The sequence below is a fragment of the Plecotus auritus genome, assembly GCF_963455305.1.
Source record: "Plecotus auritus genome assembly, chromosome: 8".
NCBI lineage: Eukaryota > Metazoa > Chordata > Mammalia > Chiroptera > Vespertilionidae > Plecotus > Plecotus auritus.
The window spans coordinates 132,246,328-132,271,221 of NC_137782.1; the positions used below are offsets into that span (position 1 = coordinate 132,246,328).

The 24,894-nt window shown below is 39.1% G+C and overlaps 1 protein-coding gene across 6 annotated transcripts in view; it reads left to right on the forward strand.

Annotated features, from left to right (window-relative positions):
• The window catches only part of AAK1 (AP2 associated kinase 1), a 149,553-nt gene extending 125,810 nt beyond the window's left edge, over nt 1–23,743 (forward strand). For 3 of the 6 annotated variants that reach the window (XM_080684710.1, XM_080684713.1, XM_080684711.1), the window contains 5 exons: nt 7,838–7,939; nt 9,001–9,102; nt 10,442–10,552; nt 12,073–12,183; nt 13,057–14,554. In XM_080684710.1, coding sequence (XP_080540836.1) covers nt 7,838–7,939; nt 9,001–9,102; nt 10,442–10,552; nt 12,073–12,183; nt 13,057–13,151 — 521 coding nt within the window. In that variant the 3' untranslated portion in view covers nt 13,152–14,554. Of the gene's footprint in view, nt 1–7,837; nt 7,940–9,000; nt 9,103–10,441; nt 10,553–12,072; nt 12,184–13,056; nt 14,555–22,481 lie in introns of those variants that run through there. The other 3 variants (XM_080684708.1, XM_080684709.1, XM_080684712.1) reach the window with 2 other exon arrangements.
• The last annotated feature ends 1,151 nt before the right edge of the window (nt 23,744–24,894 follow it).

Genomic DNA, 24,894 nt, shown 5'->3' on the forward strand with positions numbered 1-24,894 from the left:
CAATAAAGCCTTTGGCTAGAGAGCTAAATATAAGGGTTGGGGAAATATAAAAATGGATTTGAACTTGTAAGACCTAGGGTCTAGCCACTTAATAGCTGGGTGATTTTGGTCAAATCACTTAAACTGTGTTCTCAAAATTGGCAATATTAACACCTACCTTAATGGAGTGGCTCGTGAGGTGCAGATGAAACCATGTATTTGAAATCATTTTGTAAACTTTAAATTAGTATAAAGATAGGAAATGCTGTAACAACTTTGATCCAAGATCCTTATTTCCAGTGGGGCAGTCCTGGTTATTTTAATGTCTTAGTGATATTTTTCTCCCATAAGAAATTAAACTTCCTCTAAGTTAACTTTGACCTTGGCACAGCTGAGAGCTGTTAGACTTCTTTGATAGAATGATTGTTAAAGTATGGGTGAAGGGGCACTGGATGGTTGGATTTGTTTCATTTTTATTTTCCAAAGCATCATAAAAAAAAACTTTTAAAAAAAATCTAGCCAAAACCGGTTTGGCTCAGTGGATAGAGCATCAGCCTGCAGACTGAAGGGTCCCGGGTTCGATTCCGGTCAAGGGCATGTACCTTGGTTGCGGGCACATCCCCAGTGGGAGGTGTGCAGGAGGCAGCTGATGGATGTTTCTCTCTCATCGATGTTTCTGACTTTCTATCCCTCTCCCTTCCTCTCTGTAAAACATCAATAAAATATATTTTTAAAAAAAAAATCTAGTGTAAAAAATCACAGCTTGAGCATTTGTGTGCTCACAAGGCATTCTTCTCAGAGCTATTTGCCTGGCATTTTCATCATTTCAAGCTTCTGTCAAGGTTGATCATAGTATGTGTCTTTATTCTCTAAAGTTTATCTGCCTGCAAATTCAGTTCTCTAGAATGAACTTGGAATGGGGCATGGTTGTTGACTTTTGCTTCTAACTTGCAGCTGTTACAGATTTTAGTGTCTGGTTTCTCAGTGAGAGGAACTATTTAGAGTGCCTAGATGTTAAAAACAGCATCTCTCATCACAAGACTTCAGGGCTTACACCCAAATTAGAGAAGTAAATTTCCAAAGCCATCAAGGTGTAGCAACCAAATCATTCTTTTTGATGGGGCTCTTATCAAGCCCTTTTCTTTTGTGTTGGTAAGTTCATCCTGCTTTATTCCTCATGCCTGTGTTCCTAATTAGGGTTGGAGTGGGCCTTGAACAAGCCCTTAATCTTATTGGCCTATAATAAACAGATATACTTATCCTCTCTTTTGATATATGTTTTAAATTTATATATTGACTTGAGAGAGAGAGAAACATCAATTTATTGTTCCATTCATTTATGCATTCATTGGTTGTTTCTTGTATATGCCCCGACCAGGATTGAACCTGTAACTTTAGCATATCAGGATGATTCTCTAACCAACTGAGCTTCCCAGCCAGTGCCTCTTTCGATATTTAAGAGAGAACTCACAACTTGTAGTACCTTCCAGTCTCATGCTAGGAAATGGTTTTGATGATCTAAACTTAGATTGGTTTAGGAAGGATTTATTACCTTCTTGCCTTGTAGTTGATACTTTTTTGTAGTTGACATTTTTAATAACGAAGTCTTGAGAGGAGGGGTATAAGAGAAAAACCTGAAATGGATTCATTCCTACCTCTAACTCTAGCAACTATTTCCTTCTCTCTTCCCCTAGTCTCCAATGCCACATATATTTAAGAAAAGAGGGGAAGGTGCTTTCTCTTACCTACCCCCTTAATTTCAAAGTATTAACAATCCTCTCCTTTAAGAGCACTCTCCGTTTCCATTGCCCATGTTAACTAATTCTGTAGGTACTGTTCTTGAAGAGTTCACCTTCTCAGTCTTTTAACCTTGATTTCAGTGCTTCTCCAAGCTCCTAATCTGACTTATTTTTACTTGGGAACCCTAGAAACATGAGAAACAGCTGAGTATACTAAATGGGAATGTGATAGGAAAATACCACCAACAGAAGAATATGAGCAGACAATTCATAAAAAAAACAAATATAAATTACTAGTAAATAAATTTTTCAGAAAGCTTATCATTCTGATAAATACAAGACAAGCTAATTATAAAACAATTATAAAACAACTCCTATAGCTCCCCCTGCCCCCCCTCATAGCTTGCTGCCCTGCCCCCTCCTGTAGCTCTCTGTCCCCTGCTTGTAGTTCGCTGCCCCACCCTCCTGCAGATCCGTGATCCCATCGTTACACGGTTGGTGGTTACGCCTCATGGCTTAACGGATAATTAGCATATTCCTCTCTTATTATATAGGATGAGATGCTGCAACTTCTGCTGTCAAATTGGTAAAGATGGAAAAAAAAAAAAAACACCACCTCAGGCTTGGTGAAGGTATAAGAAAACAGACATGCTCAGATCCTACTAGTGGGAACATCAGTTAGTTCAACTTTTGGGAGGATATTTGGCAGTTTACAACAAAAGCCTTTAAGAGTTAACTTTCTCTTTGACTTCATAATTCTTTTCTTAAAAATTATTCTTAAAAAAACATGAGTATACTTAAGTACTTATCAAATGATTAAAATTTATAGGGAATGATTAAAAGGATATTCATTTAAAGTTTTAAGGGTGTGTTTTTCTCTAGAAGTGACATTTTGGTTAGTTCTTACTTTTATCCTTAGTTTATATGTATTTTCCAAAATTTTCACAATAAATATGTATTGATTTTATAATAAGGGATCAAACTCAAAAAGCTCCTTTTTTTTCAAATGAGGAGCACGCTTAGATAGTCCCCCACCTTCTTATCCTACTCTCCTGGCTGTGCCTGCCTGGGCTGTTTGCATGTTGAACAGAATGTTTAGTCAGCTCTACATTTTCCAAACCTGCTACCTTGGGACCATTCATTTTACCTCCTACCTATATTACCAAGGTGCCCTCGAGTGTCTGCCTCTGTAGTTACTACCAGTTCAGATCTCCAGTTTCATCTCTAAATAATCCATCTTCTAAGTAGCCAGTTTCTACTTCCTGCTTTTTTCTTTTATGTTGGATGGGACCTTTTAAGTTTATCTTCATTGTATCGGTAAGAAAACTTAGATCCAAAGTGTCATACAAACTTAGTGTAGAACCCAGGTCTCTTGCCTCCTTCTCACATTTCACTTTATTCAAGGAATTCTGCTTATTCTAATCTCATAAGGTTTAAAGGTGAAAATGGAATTGCACCCATTTTCAATCTGTAATCTCAGGGCTTAGTGGTTTGGTGATCCCTCATCTAATCCTAAAAGAAAAGTTAATCTCCTTTTATGTACCAAGCACTTTAATTGATATACACAAGTGCGCACGCAGACACACACACACTCACACACACACATATATATTAATTCTTGTAAATACACCATTAATTTCTGACAACCTATTAAAGTAGTTTTTATTGTCTGTCTACAAGTGAGAAAACTGATGCTTAGAAAAATTAGGTAACTAACTTAAATGATCAGAATCAGCCTCAGAACTGGACCATTCTGTTCTATCCAGAGTTGCCCACTACTTTTCACATAATGGAATATGATGGCGTCAAGTACTTGTGATTCTAACACAGAAGAAATGGGAAACTCTTGTAAAATGTTTCTTAGGAAGATTAAATCATTGCAAAATGCAGTTAATAATTATTTCTGGGTTTTACTGGTCTGTCACCTTGTATAATTGAGAATTGGAGTGTGTCTGTACATTTCATTGTGAACTGTCCCAGAAGATGGGTTTTGCTTTTGTATCCAGAGAAGTCATTTTTCATGATTCATGTAAAATTTTTAAAAGTCTCTGTTCATTACATATTAACAAGTCGTGATATGCCAATGTGAAGCTTGAACAAGGTTTTGGATGTTAAAGAACTCTTCCAGCACAGTTTCCTAAATTCACCGCCCTCTTCTCTGCACTGCTCTTTTCCACCCATCCACCCACCCCCATGATACATGCCTCAGAGTATTTTTATAAAACCTTCAGAGAGAGGACAGAATTCATAAAACGAAGGATATCAAGGCCAGTCCTTGAAGCACATGGGAGGACTCCAGGCTTTGATTTGTAGACTGTCAGCCTCCTATAGCCTTTCCTGTGCCTCCCTTTATATCATGTCCTCAAATTCTTCGTTTACAGTGACCAAAAAAACCCCACAATGATAGCTTTAAATGTGATCTCTTCTAAGATAGCTCTACATTTTAAAACAATCGAGGCCTTAGTTAAAGCAAAGGAATGAATCTCTAGTGCATGGAAGATCTGGGTCCTAGTCCTAGCTGGCTATGTGGCGTTCTTACCACAAGCTCTTGAGCTAATTTTACCTTTCTGAAGCTGGTTTCTTCATCTGCAAATTAGAAGGCTAGTCGTTGGATAAGATTTGAGGTTCCTTCCAGTGCCAACATGTCTTTTATAACTTGACCATTGTACATGGGACCATGTCTGTGTGAAGATTTTTCCTCCTGTGTTGATAGATATAGGCAGGCACTGTTGGTAGCATGTGGAAGTCCAATCCAGGCTCCATGTCCCGTCTATGACTTTGGGCAACTCATACATTCTCATAGTCTCTGATCTCCATTGTCCTTAATTCTGTGTTATTTCCAAACCCAGGGTTTTATGTGAACGATAAATGAAAATGTCTGACATTAAACTCTACAAATGTAAATGATGAATGTTGCTATAATGGTGCCTGGGGACCAGCCCTGAGAGCCTTTTCTTACTTTGAGAGTATTAGGAGTGAAAGAAGCTGGTTTTACACATGCCATCCACCTTCAGATGCTGTAGCCTTACTCTCACTCCTATTTTCTGCCTGGTATTACTTTGTCCCCTCCCCCTCCCTGCCATAGTTCCAGGATTTGAGTATTCCCACGCAGCAGTGATTACCTATGTGAGTAGCCTGTTACTTTGAGGTTTGGTCAGAAAACAAGCATCTTAACCCATCTTTACTCCATTTCATCTCACCACAACACATGTATGCACACATGTACTTTTTAGTACTCTTACATACTTTTTGCTAATGGCTAATAAAATAATTAGATTCTTATTGAAGTACCTGACTATTTCCAGTTGATCCCCTATTGCTCCCACCTCCCCAGTGAAGCTGAAAGGCAAAGGTGTGACAGAGAGTAGTAACTAGAGGGAACCAAGAACTGGATACAGAGTTAATAAGACACCTTCCCCACTTTCAGGGATGTTGTAAGGACTGCAAGCACAGAGTGCTCCGGAAGGTTTCTGTAATGTTGGGGGCTTGGGAGAGGCTTTGAGGAAATGATGACATTTAAGTGACCAATACAAAAAGTTGTGGGGAGGTTTCTCCATTTGACCGTTGAGGAGATAGTGTCAGAAGTTTAAGGAACTACCCCTGGTCACAGTGAGTCCCTGGAAGAGGCTACAATTCAGACTCTGGAAGAATGCTAGTCTGCTGTTTAGCACCAAGATAAATTGCTGTATGAAAAACAAGCAAGTAATTTTGGGTCTTTACTTTTTACCCATTGCTTTACAAAATTGCAAATATATGAGTGCTAAAAGTGAAAGAAACAATTGCTTTTTTTTTTTTTTTTAAGTGAGAGAAGCTTTTGGGAGGAATAAAACAAAACTAAAGTTCAGAATAAAAATTTAGACTTTTTGGGAAAACCTTATTTTCGCCAGTATGCTGAAAATTGTCAAAGGTATTTTAACATCTTATAATAAAATGTCACATATAGTTTCAGATTAATGCTGATGTGATTGTACTGTATACTTGGTTAGTGCCCTGGGTATTTTTCCCTGCTGTAGAGAAGCTTCTTTTTTACCTCCTTGCTTTCTTCAATACAAATCAGGTGTACATGAGGAATGTAGCATGTTAGCATTTAATTCAAAGATAGCTACATGCCATGTACTCCAAAAGTGGTAAATTGGTTTCACATATTACAATGTATTTTTCTGCAATGTGTTAATTATACCAAAGCAAATGATCTTGCCAAGACACTAAAACTCATTAAAACTAAAACTACTCATATTTCATCTGTGTAGTTATAGATTACCTAACTTACAAGTCACCTAAAATTTGGTTTCTATCCCTCAATCAGTATCAACTTAGCCTTTACTTATCTCAATTCCTGATGGCCTAGAAGAATACAGATTCATTAAAATGTTATATATACAGCCCTGGCCAGTGTGGCTCAGTTGGTTGGAGCATTGGCCCATGCATTGAAGGGTCACAGGTTCAATTCCAGGTCAGGGCACACACCCAGGTTGCAGTTCACTCCCAGGTCAGATGCATAAGGTACAGATCGATGTTTCTCTCTCCTTCTCCCTTCCTTTCTCTCTAAAATCAATAAAAACATATCCTCAGTTGAGGATTTAAAATTTTTTTTAATGTTATATACTTATACTTGAATTTCAAGTCGTTTCTTTAACAATTTAATTTTAGTTTTATCTTAATGGCATTTTATTTTGGTGATAGAAAAAAATTGTTGATAATTGGCCTTTAACTGGGCAAGTTAAAGAATTTATGTGGCCTCAGTCTTGTAAGCAAAAGGACGTATGAGTTCTTTTTTTTTTAAACATATTTTATTGATATTTTACAGAGAGGAAGGGAGAGGGATAGAGAGCCAGAAACATCGATGAGAGAGAAACATCGATCAGCTGCCTCCTGCACACCTCCCACTGGGGATGTGCCCGCAACCAAGGTACATGCCCTTGACCGGAATCGAACCCGGGACCCTCCAGTCCGCAGGCCGACGCTCTATCCACTGAGCCAAACCGGTTTCGGCGGGACGTATGAGTTCTTAATTTCCTTCTTTCTACACAATTCTATGACTTATTACTTTGTTTTAAGTTAATCCTCTAGTGTTAATAGGTTAAAGGTAAATGGATAGTTGTTGATGGATCAGGGTTAAAGGAATTATGAATCTTAGTGTGTATAGATTATCTCACATTAAGTTACCAGGTGTGACAAATCTGGTGGCTTCTGTTATCCTTTTGTTTCTTAGTCACAAGATATCAAAAGTAATAGCATGTCACAGACTCTCAGTTGGCAGACAATAAATGATTGTTGACATTGACTTGAGCATGGTTTATTATATTCTCTTGGTGAGTTATAAACCATTTCTAAATGCAAGTAAAAAAAGAGAGAGAGATTCAAAACTGAGCCCAGAAAGGGATATGAATACACAAAGACATATGCATTTATTTTTAATAGCTAAAAACTAGAAAAAAACAAACATCACCAACTAGTAAATGAATCAACAAAATGTGCATTCATACATTAGAACACTACCCAGCAATAGAACAGAACAAACTACTGATACATGCCACAATGTAGAGGAATCTCAAAAGCATTATGATAAACAAAGAACACCAGACAGAAAGGACTGCATACATTATGGTTCCATTTATAGGAAATCCTAGGGGGAAAAAGAGGGAGGGGGGCAAAGCTATCAGGACAGAAAACAGATCAGTTGTCACCAGAGTCTGGGGGTGAGAGGAAGACATTGATTAGAAAGGGGACACATGGGTACTTTCTGGGGTGGTGGAAATGTTTTCTACATCATTATTTCAGTGGTGCTTCTATGAATGTGGACATTTGTTAACATTCAGCAAATTATACACTTAAAATTGATTACTTTTATTCAGTGTAAATTATACCTCAAATTTAAAAACTAGCAAACCTAGTCTTGAATGCCTCACAGAGTTGACTACTTCAGTTAGGGAAATAATCATTTTTTAAACTTCAAACTTTGAAAGCCTTCTTTTAACAATATACTAACATGACTTTTATGATGAATCGATACAAAATGTTGACCCCTAAAATGTATTTGCATAGAAAATGGAAAATGATCAGCTTGCTTTAATATCTCATTGCATTTTGCTTTCTCTTTACTTTTCTGCCCGACCTAGAAAAGCTAATTGAGGGACTCAAATCTCCTGACACTTCTCTTCTGCTCCCTGACCTCTTGCCTATGACAGATCCTTTTGGCAGCACTTCCGATGCTGTAATTGGTAAAGTCATCATCTTCTGTTTCTTCAGTAATGCATGATGTGTGTGTCTATTTCAAGAATATCTAACTGGTTAACAGATCTCTAGTGAATAGCCCTGGTGAGGAATGGAAATGCCACCAAGCCTTCTGCTGTTGGACGAGGCCTTGTGTAACCCAGAGGCCAAGGCTATTTAATCTCCTTTGTTAGCAACTTGAATCAAGTGTTTTCTCTGTCTTCCAGCTGCACAACACTGTTATTTTTGCCTTGTTTTGATATCCTGAGATTTCTAGAGTGATGTCTTATGAGTGAGGAAGAATGTGGGAAAATTCACCCTTAGTTACAAAAGCTTCACGGAAAAAGTTGGTTTCAAGCTAGACCCTACCTTTAGCAGAGTCTTCTTTAGAAGGCCTCTCTACGTGCCAGGTGTTAGTAACTGACACAACACATGTCTGGTGATGAAGTCTCAGGAGTAGAAACTGGGGAGGGGGCTTGGTCTGCTTGTCCTTACATTTCTTTGTGCTCCAACCGCAGGGCAGGCAAGACCTACAAAATGCCCAGGATCCCTATACTCCAGGGGTGCAAAGTCCTAGAACTCAGAGAGGCCACGACTGTGCAGAGAGATGAGCCTCTAGCTGGGGGATGTCTCACAGTCAGAATACCTCCACACTGCATCATGGGATGGGATTAGAGATGGACTAGTGGCCTCTGTAAGGCACAGAGGATGTGAAAGGCTCCCACATTTATTCCTTGAGAAAAGCAAAATTACCAGAAGATATTAAGGTGCCTTTCAGTCTGTTTTCTGACATGGAATAGATCTCCTGGATGGCTCTTACTCTGTATTTATCTATAAAAACTGAGAATCACTGAGACTGGCCACGGTGGTTAACTTTGCACAGACCTGCTCAATCAGTGAAGCCCAGATACTCAAAGCAGCAGAAATAAAGTAACTTCTGTGCTTTCCACCTCTCCTGAGACTGGCATTTTAGAAACCTGTAGGAGAAAGCCTTGACAGAATTGTCCAAAGAACCTTTGATTGCCTTTCCCTTACCCATTCTCCTTTTTTTAACGCTCTGTTACAAAAGAAAAAGCTGATGTTGCTGTTGAGAGTCTCATACCAGGACTGGAGCCCCCAGTGCCCCAGCGCCTCCCATCTCAGACGGAGTCTGTGACCTCGAACCGCACAGGTCAGTCAGGAGTCTCTGCAGCGGCAGGGATTGCTTGATGTGGTGAGCTCTCAGAGCAGTCTTTCCACCCGACAGATGGTCCTGGGCTTATTTTGCAGCCTGGTTAGCTCCTCCCAGAAGGGATGCCCTGCATTGTTGCAGTTCCAGCTTCTAGATGTTGAGTGATGTGTTTCCTCGCCAAAAAGCAGATTATGTTTTTGGAGTTCTTTGTAGAGTGATCCCTGGGCTTTCTCTGATTACAGTCTATATTCAGGATTTTTCCACTGGTGGCAGATTCCTTCCACCTTCTTAATTAAAGAACTCTGCTGAGCTGTAAGGATGCCTTAACTCCTCCAGGTTACTGAGCAGTCTCTCCCCTGGCATCCATGGAGCTCATGTTCTGGATGTCGACACTCTGTTCCTAGCACAGTGCTTTAATCATATAGGTGATTTGCTATTAAATTGTAGGCAAAGTTCAAATCATTGCTGTTTCCAGCATTTCACCCTAATTTTTCCAAGTTCACTCTAAGTAGACTTCCTTAACTGCCCATAAATACAAATTTGATAACCTTCCTTTTTTTGAGTCCATAATTACCTTGATAAAAATGTCCGATCCTAACTAGGAATAGAAACAATTAGAAGTCTAGGAAGTATGAAAATTAACTCACCAGGTTAAAATAATTTAATAGGGTTTCCTTTCCTTGTGCTTACTTGGCTATTTTCTGCTAGAAAACTTTTCAGAAAATAATTCATGTGTTAAAATACTTGCACTCTGAATTTTGTCTTCTGTTCTTTATCTAAAAGCAAAATTATGTGTCAAAGGAACAATTCAAATTTAAAGAATACTATTAGTAAGGGGCAAGGTCATTCTATTTTGAATAGGAATCTGCGGTCTGGAAAGAACTGTTTAATCATGTCATATTACACTAATAATAAGCCAGAGACAACCCCCTTTTAGTCAAATTGGTCACCTCATTCTATAGTGATTTTTTTTCCATGAATGTTTAGGGGAAGTTTAAGTGAAACTCTTTAGTTGAAAAGTTCTTTTTCCCAAATGGCATTTGCTGAAAACTGAGCTGCTAAAGTTTTATTGGCATCCAAATCACATGTTTGCTTATCTAACAACCTCTGAGCAAAAAATTCTTCCATACTTATATATTAAGGTTAAGAGGAATATATGTTTCTGTAGATGAAATTCAGAGTGTTTAACATGTTTCTTTTGGCTTTCTTTCTCATGCCCTGGCTTGTTTGTATGACATGTAAATGCAATAACTTAAAGGCTAAGGTCTAATCTTGTGATATTGTTGTATGTGCCATTTAATGCCATCACTGACCTGGGATGCTGTTAATCTGGACTCAGATTCTCTCACTGGGGAAGATTCCCTGATCGATTGCTCTCTGCTTTCTAACCCTACTACTGACCTTCTGGAAGAGTTTGCCCCCATAGCGATCTCTGCTCCAGCCCATAAAGGTAAATGCTTTCTTCTTCTTGGGCCCACAGGTGTCCTTAGAGGAGAACTGAACACCTGAAATTTTCTCTTACAAAAAGTCTTTGCTAGTGAAGTGTTTTAACCACCTCCTTATGTGCAAAACTTCAGCTAGTATTCTCAGCCACTGTGTTATGGTCCCACTCAGAAAGAATATATAATAAGGCTTAGACAACAGATTGGTGGAGGTCCGAGCTACATATCTTTGGAGTCAATTCAAGTAGATGGTTTAGTTTATTAACCACTGACTATAATTATTATTATTTTTATTAATATTATACTTGTTGGCCTTAGAACTTAAAAATGTTTCATCAAATATGGTGTAACATTTTGGATAGTGATAAATAGGCGTCACTCCTCAAAAATTGAATGTGTAAAAGTTTGAATTTAAGTTAACATTTGAGTCACAGTTACTTACAAGATTTCTCTTTTTAATCTACCATTTTCACTTCTTAGTCTTAGGTTAATACTGGTTTTTAATTCTGCTGGACAGAAGTAGCTTGCATTGAGTGCTATTCTATGAGTAGTTTGTGAAAGTGATAGGCACAATGCCTGGCTCACTGTACGCAGGCATTCACTAAACTTCTTTTTGTGCTTGAGTAATGAATGTGATGTTCTAGAAGGAGCAAATACATAGAAAAGGAACAGTTTAGAAGTCCTTCTGAAAGAAATTCAAAAAGGAAGCCTCCCCAAGTTGACTGAAAAAATAATTAGCCTGTGCTTTGCAGTGGTAATAGCTGAGCTTTTGTTTTTACCCTTTATAGCATTCAAATGATTATGTTTTTATAGAACATGTAGAAAGAAGTTACCTGTTAACCAAGTATGTCTGACAGGAGTGTGTCAGTGGCAACGAGTAATTACAGAGGAGCAGTACTTGCAAAATAGGCGCTTAGCTATCACTTGCTGGTAGGAGAGCCTTAATTAGAAGGGAGAAGAATATTCTAACAAGCTTCTGCTGGGAATCTCAGTGCATGTGATCTTGTGCCCCAACATTCCCTGAGGCATCAGAGGTATATGAAAGTCTTTTTTTCCAATCAAAGGGCAGTGAGTCCTCTCAGAAGCACTTGTTTGCATTGTACATAGCGGTTGCTTTGTAAGGAGAAACTACCCCAACCCATGTTTTTCAGTTTTTCAGATATTGCTAGTCAGGCCTCTGTTTGTTCAATAAAGAAGGTAAATGACTAGTCTCTGTGCTTTTGTGAATTACTCACCTTGAAGAAATACCTCACAGTAACGGTCTTATAATAGCAGAGAGAATTCATCTTATAACCCTTCTCCCTGATCATTTATGAAAGTCTTAACATGCCAGAGCTAAAACCTTTTCTTCTACTTACCTAAAATTTCCAATTTTGCTACATTTATTTCAACTCAGGAAAATAAGCATTTTTATCTTTAAAAACTGCATTGATTGAACAGTTGGGAACTCTGTGCCTCTTACATGTTCTCTCATTTGCTAATCTCTGCTTCTGTTGTTTCTGCTTGTGTACTTGCATTCTGTATTAAGCTGCAGAAGATAGTAATCTCATCTCAGGTTTTGATGTCCCTGAGGGCTCGGACAAGGTGGCAGAAGATGAGTTTGACCCTATTCCTGTATTGATAACCAAAAACCCACAAGGTAAGAAAGAGAGGTTTGGGAAAAGAGCTTGACATCAGCTCTCTACAAAATAGTGATGTACCTTATTTACAAAGGGGGGAAAAAGAGCAACATTTAATGAAGGATATTGGGGATAATGACAATCATTGTGGGCTGGACCAGTACAGATAGGTAGAGATACAGATACAAATAGAGATACTGATAAAGGTATCTTAAAGCCTGACCATGTGTTTCTTTAGAGAGAAGAAAAGTATTCGTTTGACCAAAAGTTGCTTTTTCAAAGCACCAAGCCAAAAATAAGTGATCTTTCAGTCAGTGGAAACCTGAAGGCATATATCTGAAAAAGCACCAAACATTTTTTATCATGATTAGAACAATTTATAATATTTATTCTTCCCAAAGAGATTAACAATGGTGCTTTGATATAATTTGCATCTTTTGGATGTTTGTGGAGCATACTTTTTCCTCTTTGATGGAGTCAAATCATTTGAATATGCCACAAAACATACATATTTTTAAAGCATGTTTTTATTGCAATGGTCTTAATAACTGTTTTCTCCCCAAAGCAAGATTACTGAGTTTTACTCTATGAGGGAGATGACGCTATGTTGTCAAGAAGTTAGTATGTAGCCAGCAGTTCTCAGGCAAAATATATATATTCATTAGAAAGGTGTCCTGCCTACAGGATGGTGTGCACACAGTGCCTGAACCTTTTATGGGAGGTGGCGGATACCTAATTTATATGTTTAAAAAAATCAACATGTAAGAGTTTGCAAATGTAAATTGATGCTTCTGTAGGGTTTGGTTTTAGTTTGGTTTTTCTCCTTTGCTTGCTCTGCACATCTAACCCTTAACCCTCTGTTTTGTACTGAATTCCTATCTCTCCACTTCCAGGTGGGCACTCTAGAAACAGCAGTGGGAGCTCTGAGTCCAGTCTTCCCAACCTAGCCAGGTCTTTACTGCTGGTGGATCAGCTCATAGACCTGTAGCCGTGACCCAGTAGCAGATGCAGTTCTGTAACCTTCATACCGTAATATACATTTTCATTACGGAATTATAAGAAAAACGATTTTTTTAAAAATCTGCAAATAAGGGGCCCTCTAGGCCTTATCTCCTACCCCTTGCCTTCTCCTGTAGAAATGATAAGGAAAGAAAATCACTTTGGCCCTCCAGATATTTCTTGGCCAGTTCCTCCCTGATTGTTTGCTGTGTTTTCTCATTACCCTTCTTCAATAGCATTATCTTAAATCAAGCACTAGATGCCATGAGCTTCACCTCAGACGGAACCAACTCCACCAAAAGCTTAACTGTAACTGAAACTAGTGAACTGACACCTTTGCCTCATTCTTGCTAGGAATGGCCTCCCAAATCAATCCTCCCGACCCGTCTCCTTTGGCCAGATGCTGATGAATGTGTTTCTCTGCTTTCGCTTTTTATCCTGCTGCATTATTATGAAGACATGGCTTCTTCGGTTGGTCTTAACTCTAGGCAGTAGCCTGGAGACAGATGTGTGGTTTAAGAAAGGCTAAAACTGACTGACTGATGGTATATATTTGAAAAGACAAAGTGAGCCCAGCTCTAGCCAACCAACTTTGACCTTGTTTGATCATAGACTTAGCCAAGGGATTTTACACCCCATGCAACCTGTCCAGCATTCATCCAGCATTCTGGCTCCCATTGAACCGCAATTTCTCAGATCGGGAGATGTGACTGCAAGTACTTGAGATCCTTGGATAAATATGTACATGATATAAATCCCAAATATTGCCATTCCTTTTCATGTTAACCATCCCAAGCCGGGATCTCAGAATTAGACCAAAACAAGACAATGGTGATAATATGATACCTTTTATTAGAAGACTTTTCATTGGGGGGTGGTTGGGGGAGGGGAAGGAATTGTAGCAGAAACAGATGTATTTTTCTTGTGATTTTTATTTTGAATCAAATACTGTAAATTGTGTATAAATGAAGACGCTGAATAGTTCTGTTTCCACTTGGCGTTTCAAGTCTGATATCAGGTGTCTGTACAGGGTTTTTGATCTCTTTCCCTTGTATAACTTTACACTGCGATCCTACAGTGTAACATATGGAATCATTTTGAGTAGACTTGTGCGTTGCTATAAGCTTTCAGCAGGTCTTCTGTCTTTGTAGAATAAGCATGTTGTTTATTTGCAGATAAACAGAAATAAGTGTGCTGACAAGCTAGGCACAATTTGACTCTGGCTACTTACCTTTCTTTCTCTCTGATGTTTGATTGAAGGATGCAGCCAATGAAATGTTCAGTTGGTTTTCCTTGGCTTCCTAGATTGAAAAATAAAACAAAGCATAGTTCCTCACTAACCTTAGAATATTGTTCATAAAATAAATAAAGGACCTTCCACTGACACGACAACATGCCTCATGGTCACCCTCTGTATATGTCCTTACTGAGTTAAGTGTATTTTTTTCCTTACATGGAAAGCAGTTTTCTAACAATTACCCTTTTGAAAAGGTGGGCACAGAGAACCCCACTGTGGTTCTCTTCCTTGAGTGCCATTGTCCATGATCAGAGGGAAACTAAACTCTTAGTTGGTCAGATTTGTACAAATAAAATTCCAAGTCCATTTGCTTCTCTACCTGGTACTTTTGTTTCTTCCTCACATTTGCACTTTAAGGGAGGGAAAAAGAAAGTTGAACAGCAACAACAGTCTGCAAAACACTGCATGCACTTTGGAGGTCAAGCTTTGACCTCAGCAATGTGAGCGCAGCCTTTGAAAGGCATCAGAGAAAAAGTTTGAATCTTTCAGTCTTCCTTCTGACTTGAAACACTTCCCATGCCAGCTGAAGCTACATGAGCTAAGTAAAGGCCTCTATGAGGATAATGGATCATTTCCAAATTGAGGAAGGCACAAGCCTTCCTGCTAAGGATTAAAAAAAAGACCTCCTTCACAAGCTCTTCCTGGTTGAATAGCAGTGAAAATGGGACTTGGCTTGCCCCTTTATGGACAGGAATATTATTGAAGATAAAAATTGTATTCTTTTTCCTGGACATAGAAAAAAATGTATAAACTAATGAAGGAAATGTTTATTTTTAAAATAAGAATAATGTTTTATGCCTACGTTTCTCAATTTGTTTTTTTTTCAAGCATATGTGTTAGAAATATAATGAAATATTTAGTTTCTTGAAACCATGGAATGTATAGTTTAGAAATTAGGTGTCTCTAATTTGTTCTTTTCATGTATTACCCTAATTACATTGAGATATATTATCTAGTCATCTGGTTCAATAGAGACCGTTAATGAAAAGAGCAGACTAGAAGCCAGAGACTGGATGGAGGAAGCCCGAGGGGGACAATGACATGAAATTCTTTAGGAGTAGGGCCTCAGAGGGGAGAACTATTTTTCTGTGAAGGAATACAGTGAGTGAGACATTAAATGGGGCCTTTTGATATATATAGCATCGTCCCTAAGCTAAAAGGGTTTATTTGAGATGAGTGTAGTGTGCTGATAATTAATAGACTTAAGGAGCTATAAAGGGGACCTTAGAGGTCATCATCTAGTCCACCCACTTCATTCTACAAGTGTAGGATCTGAGGCAGGGTAGTGGGAGAAGAGGCCTGGACAGGACAGAGCATCTGGAATCTCATTTTGACCTTTGCCAGTCATTGTCTGAGTTACCTTCAGCAGGCATATCACTTCCCAGAGCTGCTGTCCTTGTTTAGACAATGATGGGTTTGGACTTCATGGTCTCTAAGGTTATAGAATTCTAGGGCTCTAAGTATATATTATTATGCTTTGGGAGGACTATGAAGGATTTGTATATCCTGATGTTCTTCAGCTATCTAATGTAGTTCTTACTGTAGCAGAGTTTACCTTTTAGAATTATAATGGGCTTTTACTAAGCTGGGTTGCTCTTTTTTGGTTATCTGAATTAAAAGCCTAAATTATGACAGAGTTTTGAACATAGATGTTCCTTTTTTTAATATTACACACTCCCACGCATGCACACTCCCACACACAGAGTACAACAAAACAGTATCAAATTTCAGTTCTTTAAAAAATGTATAATCAACGATCTGCTATATAAAAATGGATAAATACTGTAAGCATATGTGGTTTTTTAATTAGATACCTTATTTTTAAATTTATTCTTTTTTATTTTTCAATTATAGTTTATATTCAATTCTGTATTAGTTTGAGGTGTACATCAAAGTGGTTAGAAAATCATATAAGCATATGTTTCTGATTGGCTTTTATTCCAATTGTGCAAGAATAGAAAACATCTCAAATTATTATTTTTTCCAATTAGAGCATTCTAGTTATTAACTAGATTGCCAAATTCAACTCCCAGTGTTTTTAAAAACATATCACAAGAGATAAGGCTCAAGTGGACACTTATAAATGTGATTAAAATTCATGATTACTTTAGCAGACATCAGAATTTTGACATCTAATTGAGTGTTGTTCCTTGGTTTTAGTTGGGAAGCTAATACTTATCCTAATCATTTAAGTTATTTTTGAAACTGCTCTCCTTAGAAATAATATCAAGGAAGGTAATAAGGTATAAGAAAATCAGTTATTATTACCTAATTGGTATCACTTTCAGCACCTGAAAATATGTTGTCTTTCTTAGTCTACTTTTTCTACCACTCTTGGTTCTGAGTGACATTTAGCTGTTTCCAAAGGCAAAATCACCACCCTAAGATCAAGAGTAGTTACTATTAAAAATAGTAAAGAGCCCTAACTGGTTTAGCTCAGTGGATAGAGCGTCGGCCTGTGGACTGAAAAGTCCCAGGTTCGATTCCGGTCAAGGGCACGTACCTTGGTTGCGGGCACATCCCCAGTAGGAGGTGTGCAGGAGGCGGCTGATTGATGTTTCTCTCTCATCGATGTTTTGACTCTCTAACTCTCTCTCCCTTCCTCTCTGTAAAAAATCAGTAAAATATATTTTAAAAAAAGATAGTAAAGAATATAATCCACAGAACATTTCCGGAGAGAACCTTACAACGGAAAGGGACAATGATCATTCTTAACTTCCTTAATATTCTGAATAAGTGAACGACTGATTTGGCCTGTCTTTAGTGTGGTTTAGAAAATTGGGAGATACATATTTAAAAATACCTCTAAAATAAGTTGTCACCTTGTTCAGTGTCATTTGATAATGGACTTGCCACTTCTTAAATTCTAATTATAAAACTTGGATTGCTAATAATTATAGGGGAACAAACAAAAAAAGAATCTGTTTTTCTCAAGATGAAATGTTAATTTTGTTTATAATACTTTTTCCCACTCTCCTGACCAATAATTGATCATTTTGATTTAAATCAGCCAAATCTTCTCCCAGATCAGAAACAGTTTTGCTTTTAGCAGTGCTGTGGTAAGAAGGGGATTTTGGGGGTTGATCTCATCCCAGAGGTATGAAAATAATAACTTGTTCAGCCCAGCACACTGTAGATACCTTGGGCCAAAATAAAGTTTCCATGATGAAGTTTGTGAGCCCCATGAGTCTTTAACTTTCTCGGTTTATAAGACTATCCAGATACTGTAGCCACTAACTTAGAGTTTGGAGATAAAAATGACAGGGCAACCTCATTAAAAAATAAATAAATAAATAAATAAATGCTATTGTCCAAAATACTGAATTAGCAAATTAGAGGCTGCCAAGCGGAACAGAGAAACTATCACATGAATGTTTAAAATGGAATATTTACTGAAACACTCCAGATATTACAAAGCTATCTTTAATTCCCCTTTAGAGTCTATACATTTATCAGCAGTTAGCCTTTTCCTTGTCCATGCTAGTAATTTTCCTGGATGTGCTTGGGTTTTTTGAGTCAGAATGAATCCTGAATGGCTTCCATTTCAAGTAATCTGTAACAAGATACCATTTTGTTTCTCCTTGGTGTCCCTTCACTGAGGTGGGAGAGGGAGGTGTTTTGGGTAATGCAAAGTTACCGAGCAGTGGTAGTTGCTAGAATGGAAGACACTTTCTTGGTTCCCACTTTGATGTAGTATCTGAAAGTACTCTTTTCCTGCCAGTACTCTCTGCCCTATTGCACACCCCTCCTCATGTCAGTGTATATTTGCCACAGGTCATTATCCCGCTCTCCCAAGAAGACAGAGCAAACAGAGGTACATGAAGCTATCTTATGCAGTAAAAATGTGAAATTTGAACATTGCTACGCAAGTATATAAAAACAAGTCGTAAACAAATTTCTTATGTAAACATACAGGGGAATAAAGACTTTTATCTGTTCAAACAAGAGCATTGATGTTTAGAGCTATAAACAACTTAAAATAGCTGCTGTTTTCCTGAGCTGAAAACCCACTTTTGCAAAAAGAATTGAAACACATTGTTGAGTGACAATAAGTACCTGCACACAAGGGAAGTGTGGCTACATATGAGAGACATGCTGAGGACATTTTAATGAGTCATGGCTACCCTGGCTTCACTTTGTTGTCTGGGAGAATAAAATCACGTGCGCCTGCATTTGATATGATCAGACACAGGGTTGTAAAATGGAGTACAGATTTGCAGCTATCCTCCTCTAATTTCATCTTTAATATACCCAGGCCAATTTAATTAAACATGTTATGTTGGCAATAGCAGTTTTATGCCCAGGGAGAAATCTCTCTCATTTAATTGCTCCATTGGCTTGAGAGGCACGGCATCAATAGCCAATATTGGCTCCTAGCAAATCCCTTATTCCCCAGTCGTGGGTTTTAATGCAACTACACAGCATATGGTAAAACCAAATGCTTAATTTGATCATCTAAGCCAAAAGGTCATAGAAATTATTATAGAGGAAAGTAAAATTCTGGTTGTGCATGATATATTGTATTAAGGAATAACCAGCCAGAAATTTAAGTCTTCACAATTTGATTTTTTAGAAAGCATGCTGATGACCTTCACTATGTCCACCTGATAAAATTTTCAGAATAAACCTTTCCCAAATTATTCAACACTTTTCATTGCTTTGGAAGTTAATAGAGAGTTAGTGAGGATAGTTGCCAAGTCACCAAATATTTTTTGGGACTCCTTTCCTACTCTCTGAAGCATGTGAGCTCTTACTGAAATCTATATAATTTTGGAGCCTCAAAATAGACTAAAATGGAGTTTTGAAAAGTGCGCTTAACCTTAACCTGGCATACAATCCTACATCAGAGCAAGAAAAAGAAATGTTTTGACTTGTTGCTTAATTTAATATACTCAACCAAAATAAAAAGAGACATGACCCAGTTTGGAGGACTTAGAACAAAATGTCCTACCTTAGGCTTCTTGATAAGGAAGACCCTGTGCAGACTATGTGGTCAGGTCCTGGCCTTAACTCCATCTCCCTGCCCCCCCTCCCCCACCAGAACAACTATCTTTATTGAGCTCTGTGGTTGTGGTCAAGGACATCTGCTATGCATGCCATTAATTACCCAAGGAACTGGACCAAGGCATGAGATTAAATTAGTATAAACCCTTCAATTGCTACTAGGCAGACTACTTCGCACATGTTTCCTGATGGTGGAAGGCTATCTTCATACACAGCCCCTGAAAACACGTGTTTTCCCTACAAGAACACACTCATGTTCCAAAGAAGACCTCTAACACCCAACAAAACTCAATGTCTACCTTCTGTTTACAGTTATCTAGAATCTCTCCTCTTGACTACTCCGTTTCTTGTGCTGTCACCATCAAAATTCCCTGAGGGAATGTGGTTGTCTGCGCTTTTCCATATCCACCAGCATTTCTTTGGTCTGCAAAGTGCCAGCTTGGAGAATTGCAGAGGGTGTTTGCTTTCTGCCTTGGTCACACTGCCACTCTACTAAAAAGAATGGACAGGTTGAGAGACTTGGCCTTCTCAGGAGAAACCTTTACATGTATCTTCCAATCCTGTAAGCAGATTCATGCTGAAAGAGATAAGAAGTAGTCTGGCCTTGCTTTGAAGGACAGGAGACCGATTTTCCCTTTGAGCTCTATGTTAAAGTATTTTTGTGGCTATGTGTGTGAATTTTAAAAGCTGCTGGAACTTTAAGTACGATTTTCCTATTGCTCACTGTGAAGGGTATAGAATATGCTCTAAGTTGGCAGGCTTCCATTTGACTTGACTAAGAACCCACTTTTTAACTGAAGTAATTTTGATAAATCTGGCATGTTCTTCCATCCTGTCCAACTCTGGATATGGCCACCCCTGATTGGTACTTAGAGTTCTCAAAATGTAATCGAACACTGCAGGCATCCAAGGTGACCCACGTTCTATAGATCACTGCTTTGGGACAAACTCTGCACACAAATATATTTCACTGAATTTAATTTAAATTTCCCCAAAACACTAACTCTAGTCAAACTAGTGTTCATTTTCATTATTGATCTATATAATGTCAGAATCAGTCATTGGCTTGAGTAAACTTGCCATGTTTTTTTCCTAAATGCCATTTTGTTCTCCCACAGAACTAGCTTAATAACATCAACTTTCAGGGTAGTTTTGGAAGTTAAGAATTTGTGCCTTAGTTTTGGCAACTGAAAACTTTGCGCATCTGATGCTGTTAGAAAGTGGTTCAAAGAGTGTGGGGGGCCTCTCATACCACTTTGCTTGGCAAATCTTATTCTGGAAAACTTCTCTTCCCCCTTTCATTTGAATTTCCTCCCAGAAATCATCATCTGGGAATCACTGTGACAAATCTAATATCAGTAAACTTGCCTGAGAGGTTAGGATCATGTCTTTCCACATAGATTGCAAGGGAGAAGGTGTTCCTTTTATTTCCTAACCCCTAATGCTTTCATATCATGCAAGTGCATATATTAAAGCCGTAACACAAGGAAAAATTTAACCTCTTCAAAATAAACTTATTCTTCAAATGCTATTCAGAAAGCAATTTGCACCAGTACAGAATTTAACTTCAAGACTCTAATGTGGGATTCATCAAATGTATTTCAACTGTTAGAAAGGGAAATTAAAAAAGGCGGGGGGACACCCTTTGTTTCTGGAAACAATATTTAAGGTCAGAATTATTTAAAAAGAAACACTGCTCAAAAGTTATAGGATTCAGAAGAGTATAGTATTTTTGTACAGTATCTTCTAAAATGTTCGGGTCTCTCTCTGCACCTCTTTACAATGTAATGTCTCCAAGTAACTGGTTTCCCAATAAACTGATTTTGATGCTGCTTCAGCTGTGTTCCGTGTGCTTACTTTAAGCAAACTTAAAGGGGAATATTGTTTGCAGAAGTTTCTATGAGCAAATGGTTTGCTTAGAAGGGGAGAGGACTATGTGGGGTTGGGATGATTGAATTACCTCTGTACAGAGGTTCCAAGTCATCTATAGAATCCAAATCTTTTTTACCAAATGTTCTTATCCTGGTGGGTTGGGAAACCCATGATGAAATGATACCTTTACCCCCAACCACCCTTTCTCTGGATTCTTCTTGCTTAGTTACATATGCCTTTTTCCTACCCTCTTGCTAACATGTGCCCAATGACATACTTCTAACCTGCTAATATTTCTTGGAAGGTAAGCTCTCTTGCATTCTGATAATTGTCTATTTGATGTTAAAAGCCAGAGCACCCTGAGGCACTTCAACTAGATAGAAATAGACTAGTATATTAGAAATTGCTAATACTTCTGTAATTTCCCATACATTTTGCTCTGTTTAAAGAAATTTAAGATGAAATCATTTAAACAGAGGAGATCTTTGCTAACTTTGAAGACAGAAAACAAAATTCCAGGGCTACTCTAGCTAATGTTGAAATTTAATAGGATTTTGCTTATGTCTCCTCCCCTGAGAAAGTGCCTTTAGTATTCCTGTTTTAAGTACTTTTATGTCAATCAGCAAGAAAACTTGCATTTATCAAGCAGCTGTGTTTTGCTGCTGTTTGGGGGCAAAGGATGGGTGTCCTCAGATACCAGCAGAGCATGATCACCTGTCAGATACTGAATTGAATTTGTCCCCAGGCAGTATTTCTGCATACTCCAGAACCATCATGGTATACGTGAAGATGAGTGGCTGGGTTTGTTTTCATTCCATCATGTGCCAGTGCCAGCTAGAGCAGGTGTCAGTGCCTAGCCCCGTGAGTAGGAGCATTGCATAGCTGCACTAAATGTCTGTGTGCCTAACGTCTTCATTTCCTTTCCTGTACATTGTGCTTATCATGTCCCAAAATGTGAGACAGTGATTGGTTGTGTTCCAGTTTGTGTGCAGTTTCCTTGCCTGACTTTTATTTTTCTGTTTTTCCTTTTCCATGTTCAACATCTATTATTTGGTCCCATAATGTTACTGCTGTGGGTTGACCATTAAATGTTCCAAGGAGAATTGAACCAGCTGTGCATTAATTCTGCATTTTGTGCTTTTCTAGGTCTCCAGAGAGAGCCCAATCCCTGTCCTGTAATAACTGTAGAGCACTTTAAAGAATCAACGGGCGTTAAAGGCCTTCCCCTGTATCCAGACCCCTCCAGAGTACCTGACACAAAAACACAGAACAATTTAGAATCTGACTACTTGGCCAGAGATGGCCCTTCAAGCAACAGCTCATTCCACAGCAGCGAGGAGGAAGGGACTGACCTCGAGGGGGACATGCTAGACTGCAGTGGGTCTCGACCTCTCCTCATGGAATCTGAAGACGAGGACGAGAGCTGCAAGCCTCTGCAGGGGAAGCTGGGAGGAGCCATTCCATTCGCTCAGCCAGAAGTCTCTACTGAGCAAGCAAAGGCAGTGCCAGGTGGAAAAAAGAACCAGTTTCAAGCGCCCACACAACCAGCCACTGATGGTGTTGGTGAGCCAGATGTTTTTGCCACAGCCCCCTTTAGGAGCTCAAGGGTTCCAACTGACGAAATGGACATTTTCTCCAAAGCCCCTTTTGTCTCCAAGGGCAGTGTGGCTCCTGCCCAGCCAGAGGAGGCAGATGTGTTCTTAAGAGCTCCTTTTACCAAGAAGAAAAGTATGGAGGAGTTAACAGTTGCCCAGAGCACCTCCCAGGAGTTGCCCACACAGGCTGGTCTTCTCAGTCAGACAGACGAGGTCGCTCAGCTCTCAGGCCTTGACAGAGCAGTGTACTCCTCTGTCCGATCTCAGTATTCCATGGCTGGTTTTGCCCAACAATCCAACCTCCCCTCCCATTCTGTACAAGCAGCAGACCATCCTGACAGCATCTCCCCCAGGGGAGCCTCCCTGGAATCTGGGGGCCATCTTAACGACAGAAACAAAGGACTTCAGCCTCAGAAAGAAGCTGCCTCAGGCCCCATGGCTGGCAAAGCATTCCGCCCCCAGTCTTTATCCAAATATTCCCGTCACTATAGCCCAGAAGATGAGCCAAGTCCTGAAGCCCAGCCCATTGCTGCCTACAAAATTGTTTCGCAAACCAACAGGCAGTCCATAGCTGGCTCTGTTTCCATCACATCCCTTCCTTCCAGGACTACGGAGCTGCCAGCTGCTGATCCTTTTGCTTTAGCACCCTTTCCTTCAAAATCAGGCAAGCAGAAACCTTAGGAGCAATACTTGAGCCTTAGGCCTCTGTGTCTACCCCACCCTCAGTAACCCACCACGTCACTCCCAGCTGAGCCTTCCTAACAAGAAATATATCAATTATTATCTTTCAGTTCCCTGGGTCAGAGGAGGATATCCGTCAACAAACTCAGTTGCAATGATACTTAGTCAAAACTCCTTTAAGTATGCTCATGTCTTTTGTTTATGTTGATTTCTGGACTTTCAGGCTTTTCCATCTCCAGCTCTACCCAGAACTTGGCTTTCTCTTCCCCTCCTCCCCCCCCCCCCCCCCCCGCAGAAACTGGGATTTTTGTGTGTGTGTTTCTTTAAAATATATTTTTATTGATTTCAGAGAGGGAGAGAGAGATAGATGAGAGAGAATCATTGACTGGCTGCCTCTTGCACACCCCCTACTGGGGATCGAGCCAGCAACCCGGGCATATGCCCTTGACCAGAATCAAACCTAGGACCCCTCAGTCTGCAGGCCGAAGCTCTATCCATGAGCCCAAATGGCTAGGGCCCCAGAATCTGTTTAAATCCAGAAATACTTTACTCCAACCCCAAAGGGGCCATGTTATTGCTAGTTTTAATTCCTGTTCTGAGTCATGTCCATTGAGGAATCGAGATTAGTCCCTCCAGGACATAATACCCTTGAAAAGGGGATATTTCTGGAAAGAAATGCAAGATAAAAATCCTGCACATCAAGAGGAAGTGTAAGCCTGCAGATATAATCATTCCTGTAAAACCAGCACCTCTAGGATTCTCTGCATCTGTTTCTGAGTCTGTGCCATCCAGGCTGGCCCTCGCACATGTGTGTCTGTGGGTATTAACGTGTGTCAGATCTTTTCCTATGTAGAAATGCAAACGGATGAGATATCTGAGCTCATGTCTCCTAGTATTGAGCCTTCCCTACATCCTCACCGCTTTGTAAATCAGTATGAGTGCACAGGTGTGTGTGTGTGTGTGTGTGTGTGTGTGTGTGTGTGTGTGTGTGTGTGTGTGTGTGTGTGTACATGAGCATAGGAAGCATTTTTTCTTTAAGATAATCTTGCCCCACAATGCCTACCTCCACAATCATTTACTAGCATTTGTCTCCTACACTAACTGATATTTTTATTTAGTTCTTTTCTCATGGTGAAATTTATTTCATTGGAAGGTGTAAGAAAATCCTGCTGAAACAGGTTTCAGAGTAGATTTCTTTTTCTTCACAATTTTTTATTTGTGATTAACAAATTCCATTGACCTGGTCATGAAAAATTAATTACTTTTCTACATTTCCCCCTCAG